The 21052-nt window shown below is 48.4% G+C and overlaps 1 protein-coding gene across 27 annotated transcripts in view; it reads right to left on the bottom strand.

The window, feature by feature from the left end:
- Window positions 1-207: 207 nt before the first annotated feature.
- Window positions 208-21052, bottom strand: part of UNC80 (unc-80 homolog, NALCN channel complex subunit) — a 288619-nt gene continuing 267774 nt past the window's right edge. For 25 of the 27 annotated variants that reach the window (XM_073633516.1, XM_073633519.1, XM_073633525.1 and 22 more), the window contains one exon: window positions 208-4929. In XM_073633516.1, the coding sequence (XP_073489617.1) occupies window positions 4663-4929 (267 nt within the window). In that variant the 3' untranslated portion in view covers window positions 208-4662. The remainder of the gene's footprint in view (window positions 4930-21052) is intronic. The other 2 variants (XM_073633537.1, XM_073633541.1) reach the window with 1 other exon arrangement.

Here is a 21052-nt window from a genome sequence, read left to right as displayed (position 1 = left end):
TCAGCAGGACATAGGACAGGGTCAGCGGGATATAGGACAGGGTAAGTGGGGTATAGGACAGGGATCAGTAGGGCAGAGCATGTGGTCAATGGGGCAGAAGATGTGGTCCTCTCTCTCACTCCTGTAGACTATACACACTCCTCTCTCTCCCTCCTATACAAATTCCACTCTCTTTCTCTCCTGTACACACTCCTCTCTATCTTCCTCCCTTCTGTACACTATACACACAGCTCCTCTGCCCCACCATACAGCGCTACACCACTGGCCCCACTATACACAACGCTTCTTTATCCTGTGTGTGTATTATATATCCTGCATGGACCGCAGCATCTCATCATCTGCAGGAGGTAAGAAGGCAGGCTGCTTGTCCATTGGCACTGGTCGGGCGGGGCTTTGGCTGCCTATGATCAGGGGCTGAGCCCTAGACTGTAAATACATGCAGGCAGCTGGAGAGGAGGGGTAGGTGGGGAGGGGGATAAGACTGGCTGAGCTGAAGTCACCTAAGGTGGATGCATGGGGTCCCCAGTGTCCGGGCTGTTTAGACGAGCTGCCCGTTGGCTGGAGAAGGCAAGCAAATCTTGAGATGAATAATAAGGGTGAGGAGCTGCCTCTGCCCTTCTGCCTGGGGGTGGCTGCTACATCCCGAAAAATGCCACCCAAGGCAAACACCTAGTTTGCCTCGTAGTAAATAAGCCCCTGTGAGTAATGCAGACTTCCTCTGTGCCAAGCTGGACCAATATCATTACAAATAAATCCTGGAGTTCAGCAGCTTTAATTTAAATGTACATGTTTTGCTAAAAGCTTTCCCTGGCCCCCTTTCATACGTAGATCTTGACCCCCCCTCCCGAAGATCTGTACTTGCTTTATCTGACGACTGTGGCCTCCTGTGCTGTCTATAGTCCATACCTGCTGTACAGGTATGTCTCACTCAAGTTTGTGGGATGTCAGTGCACCAGCAGCCCAGCACTATGTTTTTACTGCCTGGGCTTTATACATTGTGGGAAGCCTACAGATGTCAGACAAAATAAGTACTGACCTGCTGAAGAGGGACCTAGATCTATGTATTGCGGGACTAGGGAAGGAGGCTGGGGAACCTTTTAGCAAACCATGTACTTTAAGGGCTCTTTCACACTGGCGGAGCCTGCCAACAGGTCCGCCTGCTCAGCGGGGATCTCTCCACTGATCCCCGCTAAGTAGGCGGATGACCGGTCCATGTCTGCTCCACTGATGCAGAGTGGACATGGATACAGGTCGCTTTCCTCTATGGGCAGTCGGATGTAAACTGAATCCCCATCCATATATCGGCGGGTGTAAACGGAAACATGTCCACTTACATCTGCCGCTCCATAGAGGGCAGTGGATGGTCCAATCGGGTCTGCCTAAAAATCTGGTCCATCAGTCCGCCAATGTCAAAGGGGCCTAAAGAAGAACACTATCTAAACTATATGTTTCCAACAGAGAATGATGAAGCTGCCTGTGTTATTAATATAATACTTACCTTCCCTAATTCAAATAGTTAGACATTTCCCGAGCAATCCCCTTGGACATGTGTGTGAAAACAGTAGTAGCAACTATTATGCATTCTTGGGAATCATTTCCACAAATCAGCCTTTAGTACCTCTGAAAAGTAACCAGTTAAGACAGAACCATGACAGCTTGCCAGAAACTTTTTAGTTCCCAATCTGGAAATACAGCAAGTAAAGTGAAATCTCCCAAACTGTAAACTTGTTCCCATCATTGACTTGACCTGAGCATAGAGAATCAGCATGACAGCCACAGAAAGAAAGTCACCAGCGACAACTCTCATATTTCTGTCATGACAGGTCCCCTTGAAATGTAAGAGACCATACATAGGTACTCTCCTAGGTATAACCTGTATAAATATGCTTAAAAAGGAGTCAATATAAACGGTGACATAAACATCACTGTGTGTTACTATGGAGTGCACAGCAAGAAAACCTCTTCTTACAAAAGCATCCCATATAACACAAAATACATAAGAATGACTTGTATTACGGTAACCCCACCAGTACCACTACAAATGAAAGATAATAACACAACAGTGGAAACTGACTGCTCAATAGTAAATTGGATTAGCACATACACATTCCAGTTAGTAGGTCACATGTAAGGCCTCAATCACTGTGCAAAGCTGCACGGGTTCCCAGTGTCACAGCAAAAGGAGCTGCCACATATACACTATGCTAACAATGTGCTCAGGCCTATATGTGTCACATGTACATCACAGAAAGCCAGCATTTTTCAGAGTAAGCCTGTGTTATGGCTGGTGTAGAAAATAATGAACAAGGGGAATTTACCAAAACATTCACAAAGAATTTACAACACGTTGAAACAAAGTGCCTGGAGTTGGTTTTTAGTTGCATTCTTTGGTCCTACATGAGTCAGAGGCTCAGGGTTCATACAGATGGATATGGCAGAGAAATAACTACTGGTCCTTCATATGCTGTTTACCCCATCCCTTACTATTACCTGTCTTGTAATAGAGACTTGCATCAATCTGATGCTGCTGCTCCATCTCTGCTTCAACAACCTCTAGCCAAAAGCTACCCATATAAATAGCGAGATGATCGTGTTTTTTGATCTGACCTTTTTTGTTTGTCCTCACAAATGCCCCTGGTTGGTCTCCTTTCTTCACATTATTGCTCCTTCATGAAGTAAGCAAAGCTAGCTTCTGTCCATGCCCATCATCTCCTCATCTATTTTCATCTATATTGAAGTAAACTTGCTAATTTGGCAGAGCTATCCTTTTATATTTATGGAACACTCTGTGCAAAATGTTCTGCACCTTAGCTGCCTTAGAGATGCCCAACCTAGCATTAAAGTGGTTCTAATCACATCTCTAGCTCATTTACAGTTGTGTAAAGGGCCGCATATCGGGAGGCATCGGCCAGCTTCTGTCGAAAGGGCAGGACTGAAACAGGTCTGCTGATTGGCATCCGATCAGTGCTCTCAGCCATCGACCAGTGTGTTCATGTGGGGGAGGGGGAACGACTCATCAAAAACCCGTGCAGAGCTTGTTAGGAAGGTCTCTCCAAATAGACACTTGGATAAGGCTAAATAACCTCCAGCGATGTGACTTTCACATTTATCCTTAATGCTTTGTCACTGCCGTTAACATCTTCTGCTAGTCTACTTTTTGGACTTCAGTAAGTAGAGAGTGGTGACTGTCAGTTACTGCTCTGTGCTCTATCCCTCCAGCGCTCACTGGGGCACCGGGCTGTGGAGGGGGCTAGAGCAGCTGGCTGAGAGGATGGACCAGCTCCCAGTCGAGCATTTGGGTAGATCACAAAATTAATGTCGGTATCCCAGCAGAGCCTGGACCAGCTCTGTGATCTCAGCCAACAGCAGGAGTGGCATGATCTAAACGAGGGGCAAACCCCCAAAACATGTTATCATGTGACCAGCTTCTCTCCTTTGGTTTGACATGGTTTGATTACTCTCCAAGACTTCCAGCTTGCCCTCACCAGCCGACATTCGGGAGATCTTAGGCAAGGTGTATGACAGTACATCCGGTTCCTGGACACATGACCTCCAGAGGATGCGCCATCTCAGTGACCCCAACGATCATAATCCACACACTTCTCCCACTGTCCTGAGGATCCTGGGCAGTTACCTACTGTTGGGATGGGGACCATGCATCATCTTTAAGCTTTTGGGATTATGTGTTTCTCCTGTCCACTGACTCCACAGATGTACAGTATCAGTCTGGGCACTCCTGCGTGTCATGCTTTTTATCTATTCCTGGGTTTGTGGCTCTATTGACTTCCACAGGGCTGGGAGCACTCCTTTATTTGTTGGTTTGTGCTCATGGGTCACAGGAGTGCAGAACTAAGTGCACTCCTTTGACCCATAGGAGAAGTATAGCCAACATTGCTTTAGTCATACTTCTCCTTTACGTTTTAAAGTAATAGTGTTAAAAGAACATGTAGTGAGATGTTATAGATTATTGTTGCAACTATTCATTTCTATTCCAGTAAGGAGGACAATTGAAACAAGTGGCATTTTTGATACAAGGGGTTGCAGAACAAACTCTGTTACTTTACAGCAAAGTTACAGTGGCAACTGAGCTGTTTCCCCAGCATTCCTCAGTACCACACAGGTAATCATTCAAATAATTCCTATGCTTTTTCCAAAGAACAGGGATCATAGATGTAGAAATTTGACCCAGATCATGTCATTAGGGGGTTCCCTAAAATGTGTTCCTAATCAAACCTCCAGTTCATAGAACCAATAGGATGCTTTGGCAAGCTTTTACATGAGGAATTCTGTTTCTATGTTGACTACATGTTTTATTATACATTGCACAAAAGTCTTGCAAGCCACGTTCTCTGTGTCATGAAGCATATATGTATAATGAAATGTAACCAACTGCAGATCAAACTGTGGTCACTGTGTCAGAAACATATAAGTACAGCAACCACACTGCCATATCCACCTATGAACCTTAATTAATAATATCAAACTATTGTTTCCTAAAGGAAAGCAGCAAGGTAAAATCAGCAGCAAATGTATACAAACCTCCAGAGCAAACAAGACTGCATTACAAAGGAGGGAGTACAAGGACTTTACACAGATTCTACAGGCATGGGTGAGAACAAAACCAAAAATAACAGGACTTGAGCAGCTGACTAGATCTCAAATCTAAACATGAGATTCGTCCAAGTCAATGTCTGTCTCCCCCAGCTCGATCTGTGTGAAATTAAAGTGTCCTGACACCAGCGGGTTCTCCATGCCATTGTCCTCACTGATATGAAGAACAGTATCTGTGTACTGAAGAAGGCTACTAGTTTCCAGGCCAGCAAAGTCTTCAGGATCCGAAAGATGGGAGGTTGGTGAGCTGTGGAGAAGTGGGGCTGCTGCTCCCCGACTGGATTCTGAGTCCTGCTTCACCAGGAAGTGGCCCCTTCTCTAAAATACAAATTCAGATAACAGTTATTTAGTACAAACAAGAGGTCACACAATATTATGTTTTATCAGCAATATGTAATACAGACAAAGGTGAACTGGCATACAGAAATACAAGTAACCTTTACTATTTCGCAGTTATTTTTATGGATATATAAAAACCAAGTCGTTAAAAGAGAAGTATGGAATTTATTTTGTTTTTTTGTACTCATACTTACGTAGCTGGATCCTTCATCGGTCCAATGCTGCATCTGTCCCCCGCCAGCTCTAACACTGAGAACCGAGCAATCGAACATCACCAATTGATCGGTCCGCAGAGTCACTGTCAGTCACCGGCTCTCTGCTCTGCTCCCCCATTGCTCACTGGAGCGCTGGGCTGTGGAGGGGGCAGGAGTAGCCAGCTCAGGCTCTTAGCGGCTCGCTGAGAGGCTGAGCCGGGTGCCGGTCCAGGCATGTGGACAGATCCTGACCATATGGTTGTGATCCTTCCCGAGCCTGGACTTGCTCTGTGGCATCAGTCGACAGCAAGCTTCAGCTTTAGCAACAGTTCACAACAAGCTCGGTGGGACAGCCACCCAGCTGGGCACACTCACAGTTCAGTAGCATAACAAGGTAGATTGCAGCTGGAAAGCCTGGAATCTGGTCCCATTTAGGAGTCGGTAGGAAGAGATGAGGCCCTATGCTTACTTTCCTTCCCTAACACTGATACTGTCCTTCACAGACAGGGTGTCAGAAACCATGAATCAAACTGAGACAGAAGTACAGTTAAATCTCACTTGTTTAATAATAATAAAAAAAGGTAAACAAAGTAAACGTAGTAAAAACATAGCCAGCGTTCAGGAACTGGAACAAATAGTCAGACAAGCCAAAATGTCAGGGAGCCAGAGATGAACGTAGTAGAACAACAAGCAGTATCTGGAGCCAGAAGGAATGTCAGCCAAGCAAGTCTTTAACAGAAACACAGGAGAGCGTCTCTAGAGATGTGACCAAGGCTAAGGCAGAGATCATCTGGACTGGACAGCTTAAGTAGGTAGGACTGACAAGCAGGATATTATCAACAGGTGAGTCACTGTGGAGAGATAGGAGCTGGCAATTAGTCAACAGCTGAGCGGCCAGCTCAGAGAAGGAAGGACTGAGCTCAGCCCTGACAGTACCCCCTCCTCAATGACCTCTCCCCCTCAGAGGACCACTAGGCTTGAGGGGAAAACGTCTATGGAAATAACGGTGGAGTACAGAAGCATGTACATCTGAGGATGAGACCCTCCGGACCGTACTCTTTCCAATGTACCAGGTACTGTATGTGCCAACGGAACCTACGGGAGTCAACAATGTACCGTACTTCATACTACTCATGGTTCTCAACCTGTACAGGGTGAGGACGAGGCACCAAGGTGGTTAAGCGGTTGCAGACCAAAGGTTTTAATAAGGAGACATGAAATACATTTGAGATGCGCATATTAGAAGGAAAGTTTAATGCATAATCCACTGGGTTAATCCTGCAAAGAACACGGAAAGGCCCAATAAACCGAGCTGTGAACTTCAGAGAGGGAACACAAAGTTGGACGTTACAAAATGACAGCCATAGGGGGCGTGGCTTGGCGCGCGATGAGGATGGCAGCAGAATAGAAGAGCTCCGCTGCACCCTTGGTTCCTTCAGTGAAAACGGCACCGACGCTAACAGCAAGGATGAGCAGACCCACTCGCCACAACTCTGGCAATCACTGCCGCAGCTCAGCACCTCTTTCTGGCTCGAGAAACATCCCGGACATTTTTAAGACTCAACCCCGGAGTCTCAAGGCCCAGACCAAGATGGCGCGGCCTCGTGGAGACGAGGAGTTCAGTGAGGACTCGCAGTACGCGGAGGAAGATGAGGTAGGGGATACCCCGACCCCAGATTTGCCTCTTACACTCACTGCCATGAGGAAAATAGCAGCCGATATCAAGGGCACCCTCTTCTCAGCCATAACAGAACTTAAAGCTGACGTGCTGTCCCTATCAAGGAAAATGGAGGGGGTAGAGATGGCAGGCCTGAGAAGAGATAAAGCTATTGCATGCCTCGATACGATCACTGACACTCACTCAGCACGACTCATTGAGATGAATCGTCAGCTGGAAGATCTTGATAACAGGGGGAGAAGACACAACATAAGGGTGCGGGGTGTACCCGAATCGGTCGAACCAGGCAACATCACCTCTGCATTACAATATGTGTTTAATGAATTGCTAGAGCGCCAAACAGACACACTGATCGATTTTGACAGAGCGCATAGAGCTTTAAGAGCAAGACCGGCCGACACTGCTCCCCCACGGGACATAAGCAAGCGCAATGATCACATTACGTTTAATGACACTGAAATCTCCATCTACCAAGACCTTTCGCCTATCACTTTGAACAACAGGAGAGCCCTGCGCCCCCTGCTGGATGCACTGCGCAGACAAGGCATTCCCTATAGATGGAAATTTCCTTTTGCCTTAAACGCGACCTTCCAAGGCAAACAACTATTCCTAGGCACGCCCATTGACCTACCCGACTTTTGTCGAGACTTGCAGATACCACTCATTGACTTGCCAGATTGGTATGGGGAGTTCCGTATTTCCCCAGCGATATTGGAAATGCAGGCATCACTGCATGCGACCCCCACGAAACCACCTCACAATAAAGGGAAATATCAAAAACAAAATGCTCCGGGACCTAGCTCCACTAAGAAACGCCCTAATGTTTCCAGAGCTTTGCTACCTGACTCTGACCCAGAGTGAAGAGGAGGACACATGAGAACTGTTCATACTAAGACCCACTGGAAGACTTAGGAACACAACTTCGTTTGCTCAATTGGGATACCGATCAGTTGGATTAATGTTTTTTATTTTTAGTTCCATTTGCGATTTTTGTAGAGCCTTCCAGCAGAAGCAGTTCATACAGACACAGGCGGCCTCATAAGCTGGTGAAGGAGTGGACTTTACTTCCACAAGCAAAGTTGGGTAAGAACTGCTATTACGGATTGCTGCAGACAAGAGGTAAACTAATAATGACACATAAACTGTGATAGATCCTTGTCTGTCAGCATCCACACAATTGCCTGTGTCTTCCTACCTACTGCTCACTCATAGGCAACATGCCTGCAACTACACTTGTAACATAGGAAATACCACAAGATATGCCGGACATTACAAAATAGATGTGTTTGCCTAAGTCTAACCTAAGTGATGTTATATTTTCTCTGAAGATGGTTTACATTTTATAGACATGTCGGTTGCCGTTTATAACTGTTAATGTTTATTCTTTTGCAAAAATTTTAGGAGTCTGGGGGTGGGAGGAGTTCTCTAAACTTAATGATACATCTCCATAGAGTGTTAAGTTTTACTGGAGAGGTGATTGAGGACATAACTCTGGTCGCACCCCCCACCTCCCCCACTGTGGGTGCCGAACAGCGGACGCATTAGTGACGCTCCACCTTGGTGGGGCCCTCATAGGTGCGCCCGTTCAAGGCCCCATATTACATAAATTCCTCTAGGGGCTCTTACTCAGAGGTTAATTACCACATAGACGGATCTCATTCTCTCGGTGTCGGGAGTGGGACCATACCTCTCTTCTACTATTATTTCTCTTTCCTTTCTTTCCTTTTTACGTTCCTGATCCTTACACACCCCCTAATCTCTGTACTCTAAACTGTAGTGCTAAGTGAGTCCGCCTCAGTCATCATGGTATACTCCTCATTGGGCAAATAATAATATCACATAATGTCAGAGGACTCAACACACCTCAAAAGCGCAAACAACTTTTGCGCCACCTGGGGAAGAGAAAGCCGGCCTTTGTATTCTTTCAGGAAACTCATTTTAAAGCTAACTCTATCCCCAAACTAACTGACCGGTACTTCACTAAGGCTTATCATGCCACTAACACAGAATCTAAAACAAAAGGCGTCTCAATCCTAATTGGGAAAAACTCAGGTTTTGAGCTCACCCAACAACTAGCAGACCCGGGAGGCCGGTTTCTTCTTCTCAGAGGGACAATTGGGAAACGCCCAGTCACGCTAGCAAATGTGTATTTTCCGAATACAGCACATGTGACCTTCTGCCAAAAACTGATTGATGTGCTCACAGAATTTGCTTCTGGGTGTATAATCCTTGGAGGGGACTTCAATGTTCCATTGGACCCCCTTCAGGATACATCAAATGGTAAATCATCCATAACATATCGCGTACTTAAGAAGATTAGAGTCTTACTTAATAAATTAACTCTTAAAGATACGTGGTGAATAGCTCATCCACAGGGGAGAGACTATACGTACTTTTCCACGATACACAACAAGTACTCTCGCATAGACTTTGTGTTTATAACACAAAGAGACTTGAATAATTTGACAGAAGCACACATAGGAACAAGGACAATATCTGACCATGCCCCGATCTCTTTAACGCTACAACTCCAAAATACACCTAAAAGACAGGGATGCTGGAGACTAAATTCGACCTTGCTGACAGACCCTGTGACCCTAGAACCTGTGACGGAGGCCATAAAAACATATTTTAGAGAAAACTCTACAGAGAACATATCACATATTATGATATGGGAGGCCCATAAATGTGTGCTGAGAGGCAAACTCATCAGCCTAGCCTCACTAAAAAAGAAGAACGCAGAGAAAGAACTAAAAGCCACCTTAGACAAAGTGCAGGCCTTAGAAACCCAACATAAAAGATCATTGGCAGTGAATACGGCCGAGGAACTTTTATTAGCCCGTAAAGAATTACAGGAAAAATTAGACTTACAAGCAAAACGAATATTATTCTTTCGCAGGGGTTTTTTCTATGAACACGGGAACAAAAGTGGCAAATTTTTGGCGAGGGCCTTGAGAGATATACGCGCAATTAACACTATCACGAGTATTAAAAATAGAGAGGACAAACTAACACATGCCACAGACCAGTTCGCAGCTGAGTTCCATGGGTTCTACACGAAATTGTACAATCTCCCACCCCCACATAAGCCTGAGGCTATAGAGGGTTTGAGAAAGCAGATTATAACACAATACCTAACACAAAGTGGATTACCTTGCATCACGGAGAATGATGCACTGGAAATTGATAGGCCAATAGAGCTTATGGAGCTCATGCAAGCGATCAGGTCCTTAAAAACAGGGAAAAGCCCAGGCACAGACGGCTACACAGCCATATACTATAAGACATTTGCGCATCTTTTAGTAAAACCCTTATTAAAGGCCTTAAACTCTCTCACGACTCCTCAAAACCTCCCGCCTTCATTTAATATGGCGCATATAACGGTAATCCCTAAACCTGGCAGGGACCCAACATCTGCTCAAGCTACAGGCCAATATCCTTACTTAACTTGGATATGAAACTCTTGTCCAAAATTATCGCGACAAGAATCAGTAGATTTCTGGCTGATGTTATTGGCCCAGATCAAGCGGGGTTCATGCCGGGAAGAGAGACCCGTGATAACGTGATTACAGCACTAAATCTAATTCACTCCCTTAGAGGGAACTCGACCGGAGGCCTTCTCCTATCCACGGATGCGGAAAAGGCCTTCGATAGGGTGGCTTGGGATTATATGTTTGAAGTAGGTCTTCGGATCAACATGCTAACATGGATCGCGAGGCTATATCAGAACCCGACGGCTAGATTAAAAATTAATGGATCCCTCTCAGAACCGGTACAAATTCATAATGGTACGAGACAGGGCTGCCCCCTGTCTCCGATCCTATTCATTTTGACGTTAGAACCCTGTATACGCACAATAAATAGGAACACATCGATAAAAGGTCTAACCCTGGGTCAGACTTGTCATAAAATAACGGCTTATGCAGACGACTTGTTGTTTGTGGTTACACAACCACACACGTCGATCCCCAACCTTGTAAAATAATTTCATTTGTTTGGATATATCTCCAATTTTGAAATCAATTATGAAAAGTCAGAAGCACTGAATATTTCCTTAAACCCGAAACAGCTCCTAGATACTAAGTCAAATTGCCCCTTCAAATGGGTTGACTCCAAACTTAAGTACCTGGGGATATGGCTCACCCCTGACTTAAACAGCAGTTACATACAAAACTTTCTCCCATTCCTACATAGTTTGCAACAGGACCTTCGACAGTGGAATCTTAAACTGCTGTCATGGTTTGGGAGAGCGGCGGCAATAAAAATGACAGTCTTGCCCAGGGCATTATACTTATTCCACACATTGCCCATCAGATTGCCTAAAAAGTTCTTCTCCACACTACATGCCATACTAAGAGACTTTATCTGGGCGGGAAAGAAATCGCCTATTAGCATGAAAACATTGATGAACACGAAAGCAGAGGGAGGTATCAACTTACCACATTTTAAACACTACTATTACGCGGCACACCTGACTCGCATTCTTGATTGGAACTGCCACGCTTCCTCGAAAGCATGGGTCAGCCTAGAAAGCTTACAAACAGAGATACCCCTAAGATTTTTACCGTGGGTCAATAAAGGAGTCCGCTCACCAGACTTAGATCGACACCCTACAATTGGCCCAACGCTGATGGTCTTTCAGACAGTGTCACATCTTTACAATCTCGCATCCTCCCCAGGCCCCTTAACTCCACTAATTAATAATAAGGAGTTTGCATTAGGCCACACCACAGCATCCTTCCCACATAGGGGTGGTAAAACCCCAACCACAGTAGCCCATTGTTTAGAAAATGGTAGTTTGAAAACCTTTGCCCAACTACAGACAGAATTACAGGCCAAACACTTCACCCACTGGCAGTACAGACAGCTACATGATTACATTCTGTGCACTGCTAACAGAGAGCATTTCCTGAGAGAATAAACGAATTTTGAACAATTATGCATTACTGGAGAGCAGGTGAGCAAAGCAACCTCACTAATGTATAGTTGGTTGCAGACCAGCCAAAACAGACAACCAAGCAGACATAAAAAAGAGTGGGAAACTGCGCTCAAAAAATCTTTTACAGAAGCACAATGGGACAATGCATGTACCTTGGCACACAAATGCTCCATTAGCACGAGTACTCAGGAAACCTCATACAAGGTACTGACAAACTGGTACCTCACCCCGGTCAGACTGCACGCATGGTACCCAGAGACCTCTGAGGTCTGCTGGAGATGTGGCTCCGACAAGGGAGACATGCTGCACATATGGTGGAATTGTCCGCTAATACGTGCCTTCTGGGACGAGGTGTGTTCCAGGATACATGCGATAACAGAAACCAGACTAGATTTATCCCCAGAATGTTGCCTGTTACATATCTCTAATTACTCATTCAGTAGGTACAAAAAATCAGTAGTACGCCATATGTTAAATGCTGCAAAAACCATCATACCAAGACATTGGAAAACAACACACACACCCACCTTAGCAGAATGGCTTTCTGAGGTTGACTCACTATACAGAATGGAAGAAACTGTGGCAATGACAACAGAAAAAACAGACAAATTTCATAAACTATGGAGAGCTTGGTTCATCTTCAAATACTCAGATGACTTTGCCAAGATGCAGAATGGTTAACTGCTGGCAAACGCGTTCCCCACATATCCTCTTTACATGGCAGAGATGGAGATGGAGTATGATCCTTTTATCCTATGCTGGCACAACAGACAAGGAGCTAAGATGTTCCTATTCCCATTCTTTTCTCTTTCCCCCCTTTCCTTTCTTTTTCTTCTCACTTATTTCTGATTATCCTATTATTTTATTGCATTATTTTACTAATGAGGTCATATCAGACACTTACAAAATTATTTTGTAAATTGTAACATATAAACCATTTCATGTGTAAGATTATACATATAGATGGATCCTGTCCGCTGGATCAGATCTTGCTTGAAGCTGGTTCAAATAATCACTAAGGCTGGACCCATGATATGATCTAAACATTACCGTAATAAGCTGTTATATGGATGATATGTAAGATTGTATTACTCATATCTCTTGTTTTGTTACAATAATCTTTTATCCTATCTAAATAAAAACTTTTATTGGAAAAAAAAAAATGACAGCCATACCCTGTCCCCAACCTGGTAGGAAGGCGCAGGCAGGCATCTGCGGTCAGTATGGAGTCTGTACCTATCATTAGCATGTCGCAAAGCCTGCTGGACTTGTGCCCAAGTGGAACGAAGACCACGGAGATGCTACTCTAATGCAGGAATACTCTGCTGAACAAATGAGTCAGGCAACATGGAAGGTTGGAAACCATAGTTCGCCATAAACGGGGACAATCGGGAAGTAGAATTCAAGGCACTATTGTGAGCAAACTCCGCCCACGGTAAGAGGTCTGACCAGTTGTTACGATGGTCAGAAACATAGCAATGTAGGAATTGCTCCAAGGACTGATTGGCTCGTTCTGCGGCCCCATTAGACTGCGGGTGATACGCAGAGGAAAAAGCAAGCTGAATTCCCAACTGTGCACAAAAGGCTCGCTAGAACCGGGACACAAACTGACTACCCCTGTCCGAGACAATCACTTTGAGTAGCCCATGTAAGCATAAGATCTCCCAAGCAAAAATGGAAGCCAGTTCCTTAGAAGTGGGCAACTTCTTAAGTGGAATACAATGAGACATTTTTGAGAACCGGTGAACCACCATAAGGATAACTGTGTTGCCTCAGGAGTTGGGTAACTCCACAATGAAATCCATAGGCAGGTGGGTCCAGGGCCTCTCACCATTGGATATGGGTTGTAGGAGGCCCACTGGAAGATGTCGTGGAGTCTTACTCTGAGCACACATGGAACAGGCAGCTGCGAAGGTGGTTACATCAGCACGTAGACTAGGCCACCAGAATTGTTGGGAAATGGCCCAAAAGAGTTGATTCTTCCCAGGCTGGCCAGCAGCCTTAGGAGAATGGCAGGGTCGATCCTAGGCCAGATTGCTCCCCTCCCTTCTCCTCTCCTTGTCCGTGTCCAGAGGCGGCTCTCTCCGCCGCCGCTGTGTTTCCTGCTCAAGCCCCTCCCCCTCCTCCTCCTGTCAGAGAAGGAGAGCAGCCGGAGATTGGAGCGGCAGGTCTTTGTGTGGACAGAGACCATCTGCGCAGTGACGTCCCTGGGGGGGGGGGGGTCGTGCCTGACACATGTTCTCCTCCTCTCTGTGTCTAACTCAGGACCTGCCTGCTGTGATCTGTTCTCCACCCGGGCAGTGCAGCTGCACACTGTCCTCTCCTCTCCAACTGCCGCTGGGTGTTTTTATGTGCCCTAATGGAGGGGGGGTTGTACTGGTGGGGGGTAAATACTAATGGAGGGGGGTTTGTCCCGGTGGGGGGTCTGTACTAATGGAGGGGGGTTTGTCCTGGTGGGGGGGTCTGTACTAATAGAGTGGGGTTGTCCTGGTGGGGGGGTCTGTACTAATGGAGGGGGGTTTGTCCTGGGCCGGTCTGTACTAATGAAGAGGGGTTTTTGCTGGGGGGTCTGTGCTAATGGAGGGGGGGTTGTCCTGGCGGGGGGGTCTGTACTAATGGAGGGGGGTTTGTCCTGGTGGGGGGGTCTGTACTAATGGAGGGGGGGTTTGTCCTGGTGGGGGGGTCTGTACTAATGGAGGGGGGTTTGTCCTGGGGGGGTCTGTACTAATGGAGGGGGGTTTGTCCTGGGGGAGTCTGTACTAATGGAGGAGGGTTTGTCCTGGGGGGTGGTCTGTACTAATGGAGGGGGGGTTGTCCTGGTGGGAGGGTCTGTACTAATGGAGGGGGGTTTGTCCTGGTGGGGGGGTCTGTACTAATGGAGGGGGGGTTTGTCCTGGTGGGGGGGGTCTGTACTAATGGAGGGGGGTTTGTCCTGGGGGGGTCTGTACTAATGGAGGGGGGTTTGTCCTGGGGGGGTCTGTACTAATGGAGGAGGGTTTGTCCTGGGGGGGTGGTCTGTACTAATGGAGGGGGGGTTGTCCTGGAGGGGTGGGTCTGTACTAATGGAGGGGGTTTGTCCTGGTGTGAGGGTCTGTACTAATTGAGGGGAGTTTGTCCTGGTGGGAGGGTCTGTACTAATGGAGGGGGGTTTGTCCTGGTGGGGGGTCTGTACTAATGGAGGGGGGTTTGTCCTGGGGGGGTCTCTACTAATGGAGGGGGGTTTGTCCTGGGGGGGTCTGTACTAATGGAGGAGGTTTGTCCTGGTGGGGGGGTCTGTACTAATGGAGCAGGGTTTGTCCTGGTGGGGGGGTCTGTAATAATGGAGGGGGGTTTGTCCTGGTGGGGGGGTCTGTACTAATGGAGGGGGGTTGTCCTGGTGGGGGGTCTGTACTGATGGAGAGGGGTTTGTCCTGGTGGGGGGGTCTGTACTAATGGAGGGGGGTTGTCCTGGGGGTGTCTGTACTAATGGAGGGGGTTTGTCCTGGTGGGGGGTCTGTACTAATGGAGGGGGGTTTGTCCTGGTGGGGGGTCTGTACTAATGGAGGGGAGGTTTGTCCTGGTGGGGGGTCTGTACTAATGGAGGGGGGTTTGTCCTGGGGGGGTCTGTACTAATGGAGGAGGGTTTGTCCTGGGGGGTGGTCTGTACTAATGGAGGGGGGGTTGTCCTGGTGGGAGGGTCTGTACTAATGGAGGGGGGGTTGTCCTGGTGGGGTGGGTCTGTACTAATGGAGGGGGGTTTGTCCTGGTGTGGGGGTCTGTACTAATTGAGGGGAGTTTGTCCTGGTGGGGGGTCTGTACTAATGGAGGGGGGTTTGTCCTGGTGGGGGGTCTGTACTAATGGAGGGGGGTTTGTCCTGGTGGGCGGGGGTCTGTACTAATGGAGGGGGGTTGTCCTGGTGGGGGGTCTGTACTAATGGAGGGGGGTTTGTCCTGGTGGGGGGGTCTGTACTAAGTGAGGGGAGTTTGTCCTGGTGGGGGGGTCTGTACTAATGGAGGGGGGTTTGTCCTGGTGGGGGGTCTGTACCAATGGAGGGGGGTTTGTCCTGGTGGGCGGGGGTCTGTACTAATGGAGGGGGGTTGTCCTGGTGGGGGGTCTGTACTAATGGAGGGGGGTGTCCTGGTGGGAGGGGTCTGTACTAATGGAGGGGGGGTTTGTCCTGGAGGGGTCTGTACTAATGGAGGGGGGTTTGTCCTGGTGGGGGGTCTGTACTAATGGAGGGGGGTTTGTCCTGGTGGGGGGTCTGTACTAATGGAGGGGGGTTTGTCCTGGGGGGGTCTCTACTAATGGAGGGGGGTTTGTCCTGGGGGGGTCTGTACTAATGGAGGAGGTTTGTCCTGGTGGGGGGGTCTGTACTAATGGAGCAGGGTTTGTCCTGGTGGGGGGGTCTGTAATAGTGGAGGGGGGTTTGTCCTGGTGGGGGGGTCTGTACTAATGGAGGGGGGTTGTCCTGGTGGGGGGTCTGTACTGATGGAGAGGGGTTTGTCCTGGTGGGGGGGTCTGTACTAATGGAGGGGGGTTGTCCTGGGGGTGTCTGTACTAATGGAGGGGGTTTGTCCTGGTGGGGGGTCTGTACTAATGGAGGGGGGTTTGTCCTGGTGGGGGGTCTGTACTAATGGAGGGGAGGTTTGTCCTGGTGGGGGGTCTGTACTAATGGAGGGGGGTTTGTCCTGGGGGGGTCTGTACTAATGGAGGAGGGTTTGTCCTGGGGGGTGGTCTGTACTAATGGAGGGGGGGTTGTCCTGGTGGGAGGGTCTGTACTAATGGAGGGGGGGTTGTCCTGGTGGGGTGGGTCTGTACTAATGGAGGGGGGTTTGTCCTGGTGTGGGGGTCTGTACTAATTGAGGGGAGTTTGTCCTGGTGGGGGGTCTGTACTAATGGAGGGGGGTTTGTCCTGGTGGGGGGTCTGTACTAATGGAGGGGGGTTTGTCCTGGTGGGCGGGGGTCTGTTCTAATGGAGGGTGGTTGTCCTGGTGGGGGGTCTGTACTAATGGAGGGGGTTTGTCCTGGTGGGGGGGTCTGTACTAATGGAGGGGGGTTGTCCTGGTGGGGGGGTCTGTACTAATGAAGGGGGGGTTTGTCCTGGAGGGGTCTGTACTAATGGAGGGGGGTTTGTCCTGGTGGGGGGTCTCTACTAATGGAGGGGGGGTTGTTCTGGTGGGGGGTCTGTACTAATGGAGGGGGGTTGTCCTGGTGGGGGGGTCTGTACTAATGGTGGGGGTTTGCCCTGGTGGGAGGGTCTGTACTAATGGAGGGGGTGTTGTCCTGGTGGGGTGGATCTGTACTAATGGAGGGGGGTTCGTCCTGGTGTGGGGGTCTGTACTAATTGAGGGGAGTTTGTCCTGGTGGGAGGGTCTGTACTAATAGAGAGGGGTTTGTCCTGGTGGGGGGTCTGTACTAATGGAGGGGAGGTTTGTCCTGGTGGGGGGTCTGTACTAATGGAGGGGGGTTTGTCCTGGGGGGGTCTGTACTAATGGAGGAGGATTTGTCCTGGGGGGTGGTCTGTACTAATGGAGGGGGGGTTGTCCTGGTGGGAGGGTCTGTACTAATGGAGGGGGGGTTGTCCTGGTGGGGTGGGTCTGTACTAATGGAGGGGGGTTTGTCCTGGTGTGGGGGTCTGTACTAATTGAGGGGAGTTTGTCCTGGTGGGGGGGTCTGTACTAATGGAGGGGGGTTTGTCCTGGTGGGGGGTCTGTACCAATGGAGGGGGGTTTGTCCTGGTGGGCGGGGGTCTGTACTAATGGAGGGGGGTTTGTCCTGGTGGGGGGTCTGTACTAATGGAGGGGGGTTTGTCCTGGGGGGGTCTCTACTAATGGAGGGGGGTTTGTCCTGGGGGGGGGTCTGTACTAATGGAGGAGGTTTGTCCTGGTGGGGGGGTCTGTACTAATGGAGCGGGGTTTGTCCTGGTGGGGGGTCTGTAATAATGGAGGGGGGTTTGTCCTGGTGGGGGGGTCTGTACTAATGGAGGGGTGTTGTCCTGGTGGGGGGTCTGTACTGATGGAGAGGGGTTTGTCCTGGTGGGGGGGTCTGTACTAATGGAGGGGGGTTGTCCTGGGGGGGTCTGTACTAATGGAGGGGGTTTGTCCTGGTGGGGGGTCTGTGAGATTCTTATGGTCAGTAAGAATGAGAACCGGCACAGTGGTACCTTCGAGGAGATGTCTCCATTCTTTCAGGGCTAAAACAGCTCTCTGTCACCAATCTCGTAATTGCACTCCATAGGTGACAATGTCTTAGAAAAGTAGGCACAAGGTTGCAAAGCGCTCTCAGAGGTAGGATATTGAGACAGAAGGGCGCCAACTCCAGTCTCAGAAGCATTAACATCAAAGATAAAAGGTAACATAGGATCAGGATGTGCCAACACAGGAGCAGAAACAAAGGCAGAGACTCTCAAAGGCCTTAATGGACTCAGGAGACCAACACTGTTGGTTACCATCCTTTCTGGTCATATCAGTCAGGGGCTTGACCAGAGATGAGAAGTTATGAATAAACTTCTGATAATAGTTGGAAAGGCCCAGGAAACGCTGCAGAGGACGTAAAGCAATGGGTCGGGGCCACTGTAGGAGGACTGCAGAAAGTTTTTCTGGGTCCATCGAAAAACCAGCAGTGGAAATGACATAACCCAGGAATTTAACCTGTTCACGATGGAACTTGCACTTCTCCAGTTTACAATAGGGATTGTTCTCTCTTAGTTTCTGAAGCACACGACAGACATCTGTGTGGTAGCTCTCCAGGGACTTGGAAAATATGAAGATATCATCGAGATAAACCACCACACATAACTGCAACAAATCTCGGAGGACATTGTTAATGAATTCCTGGAAAACTGCGGGGGCGTTACAAAAACTAAATGGCTTTACGAGGTACTCATAATGGCTTGTTCTCGTATTAAACGCAGATTTCCACTCTTCACCCTTCTTAATCCTCATGAGCTTGTATGCCCCTCTCAAATCAAGCTTCGTGAAAACCATTGCTCCCTTGAGGCGGTCAAATAACTCTGTAATCAACGGAATCGGATAGGCATTCTTAATCGTGAAACAATTGAGACCCCTATAATCAATACAAGGTCTCAGTTCACCACTCTTCTTCTTCACAAAGAAGAAACCAGCACCAGCAGGAGATGAGGATTTGAGTATGAAACCTCGAGAAAGTGCGTCTGCAACATACTCCTCCATGGCCTCATCCTCCAAGACCGACAAAGGGTAAACCCGGCCACAAGGGGGCATGGCACCAGGTTGAAGGTCAATTGCGCAGTCATACGGCTGATGTGGAGGCAAACTTCCGGCTTGACCTTTGTCAAAGATATCACTAAAATCCCAGTACTCCTCCGGCAGGGAGGAGAGTGAAGAGGTGCACAGGACCTTGGCTACCTTCTGGAAGCATGTCTTACTGTATTGTGGCGATCAGGAGAGAACCTCAGCATGGAGCCAATCAAAAGAGGGGTGCTGCCTCTGTAGCCAAGGATAACCAACGGAAACATAGGTGAGGAAATAACTTGGAATTGGATTATCTCTTGGTGAAGAGCCCCTACGGCCATGGACAATGGAACTGTGTCATGAGTCATATGGGCAGGCTGTAGGGGTCTCCTGTCAAGAGCCTCAATGGCAAGCGGAGTGTCACGCAGCTGCAGCGGAATTGAGTGACTTGATACAAAGGCAGCATCAATGAACAGGCCTGAAGCCCCAGGGTCGATTAGAGCCTATATCCCGACGGACGACTCAGCCCAAGAAAGGGTGACCAAAACCAGGGGCTTATCCTTCTGGATAACTGGGGATAAAACAACGCCACCTAAGGTCTGTCCGTGACAGGACATCAAGGTTTGGGCGTTCCCTGGACGGGTAGGACAAGACTTCTAAAAGTGGCCTGCCTGGCCACAATAAAGGTACAATCTCTCCCTCCTCCTAAAGGTTCTCTCATCTGCAGAGAGACACGTGAAGCCCAAGTGCATGGGTTCATCTTCACTGACCGACTCGGTACCAAGAGGCATGGGAGGTGAGGGAGGAACGGGTGAGACTGCAAAGCTCAGAGGCAAACGTACAGGAGGCTTCTGCAAGCGCTCCTTAAAAGAGAGTCTTTCTCTGAGTCTGGAGTCAATGAGGATGGCAAACGTGATTTACTTCTGCAGCTCAGTGGGTATATCTCGGGCTGCTATCTCATCCTTGATGGAATGAGAAAAAGCAGCCATAAGAGCCTCATTGTTCCAAGCAACCTCTGCTGCCAGAGTAGGGAATTCAATGGCGTAGTCGGCAACAGTTCTCGTACTCTGATGAACAGAGGCACTTGGCAGCAGAAGCGGAGCGTGCGGGAACTTTTAAAGGAGGCCACGAACTCAGGGTAACTCAAAACAACAGGTTTTTGCGTCTCCCATCGAGGGTTTACCCAGGCCAAGGCTCTCTCAGAAAGCAAAGATATCACAAAACCTACTTTGCTTCTGTCCGTGGGAAACGCCTGGGGCAGCATCTCAAAGTATATCTCAACCTGGCTAAGACACCATCTGCATTGAACTGAGTCGCCCCCAAATCGCTGGGGAAGCGGAGTGGAACCAGACATACCTCCTTATAGAGGTAATACTCGAGGCGGGTGCCTGCACAGAGACTGGTGCAGCAGCAGGGACGGCCTACAACTCAGGTTGTACCGGAGCAGCCACAGTGGGAGATTCCAGGTGAGCCGTGCGTCTCAGGAGCATTTGTAACGCCATGGCAAACTGATCCATGCAGTGATCTTGCTTATCCAATCTGGAAAAAATATTACCAACAAGTGGATTGATTGCATCTTCTGAATTCATGGCCTTCGCCTACTGTCAGAAACCGTGACTCAGACTGAGACAGAAGTAGTTAAATCTCACTTGTTTAATAATAATTAAAAAAGGTAAACAGAGTAAACGTAGTCAAAACATAGCCAGAGTTCAGGAACCGGAACGGATAGTCAGACAAGCCAAAACATCAGGGAGCCAGAGATGAGAGTAGTAAAACAGTAGGCAGAATCTGGAGCCAGAAGGCATGTCAGCCAAGCAAGTCTTTAACAGCAACACAGGAGAGCGTCTCTAGAGATGTGACCAAGGCGAAGGCAGAGATCATCTGGACTGGACGGCTTAAGTAGGCAGGACTGACGAGCAGGATATCAACAGGTGAGTCACTGTGGAGAGATAGGAGCTGGCAATTAGCCAACAGCTGAGCGGCCAGCTCAGAGAAGGAATGGCTGAGCCCAGCCCTGATACAGGGTACCTGTCCCAACTCTATCCACTCGCCAAAACCCAGGAGCCAGGGCCCTAAAAAGGGTCTGTCTGACCCAAGATG

This window comes from Aquarana catesbeiana, linkage group LG06, assembly GCF_042186555.1.
Source record: "Aquarana catesbeiana isolate 2022-GZ linkage group LG06, ASM4218655v1, whole genome shotgun sequence".
NCBI lineage: Eukaryota > Metazoa > Chordata > Amphibia > Anura > Ranidae > Aquarana > Aquarana catesbeiana.
This window is presented reverse-complemented; position numbering and strand designations above follow the sequence as displayed.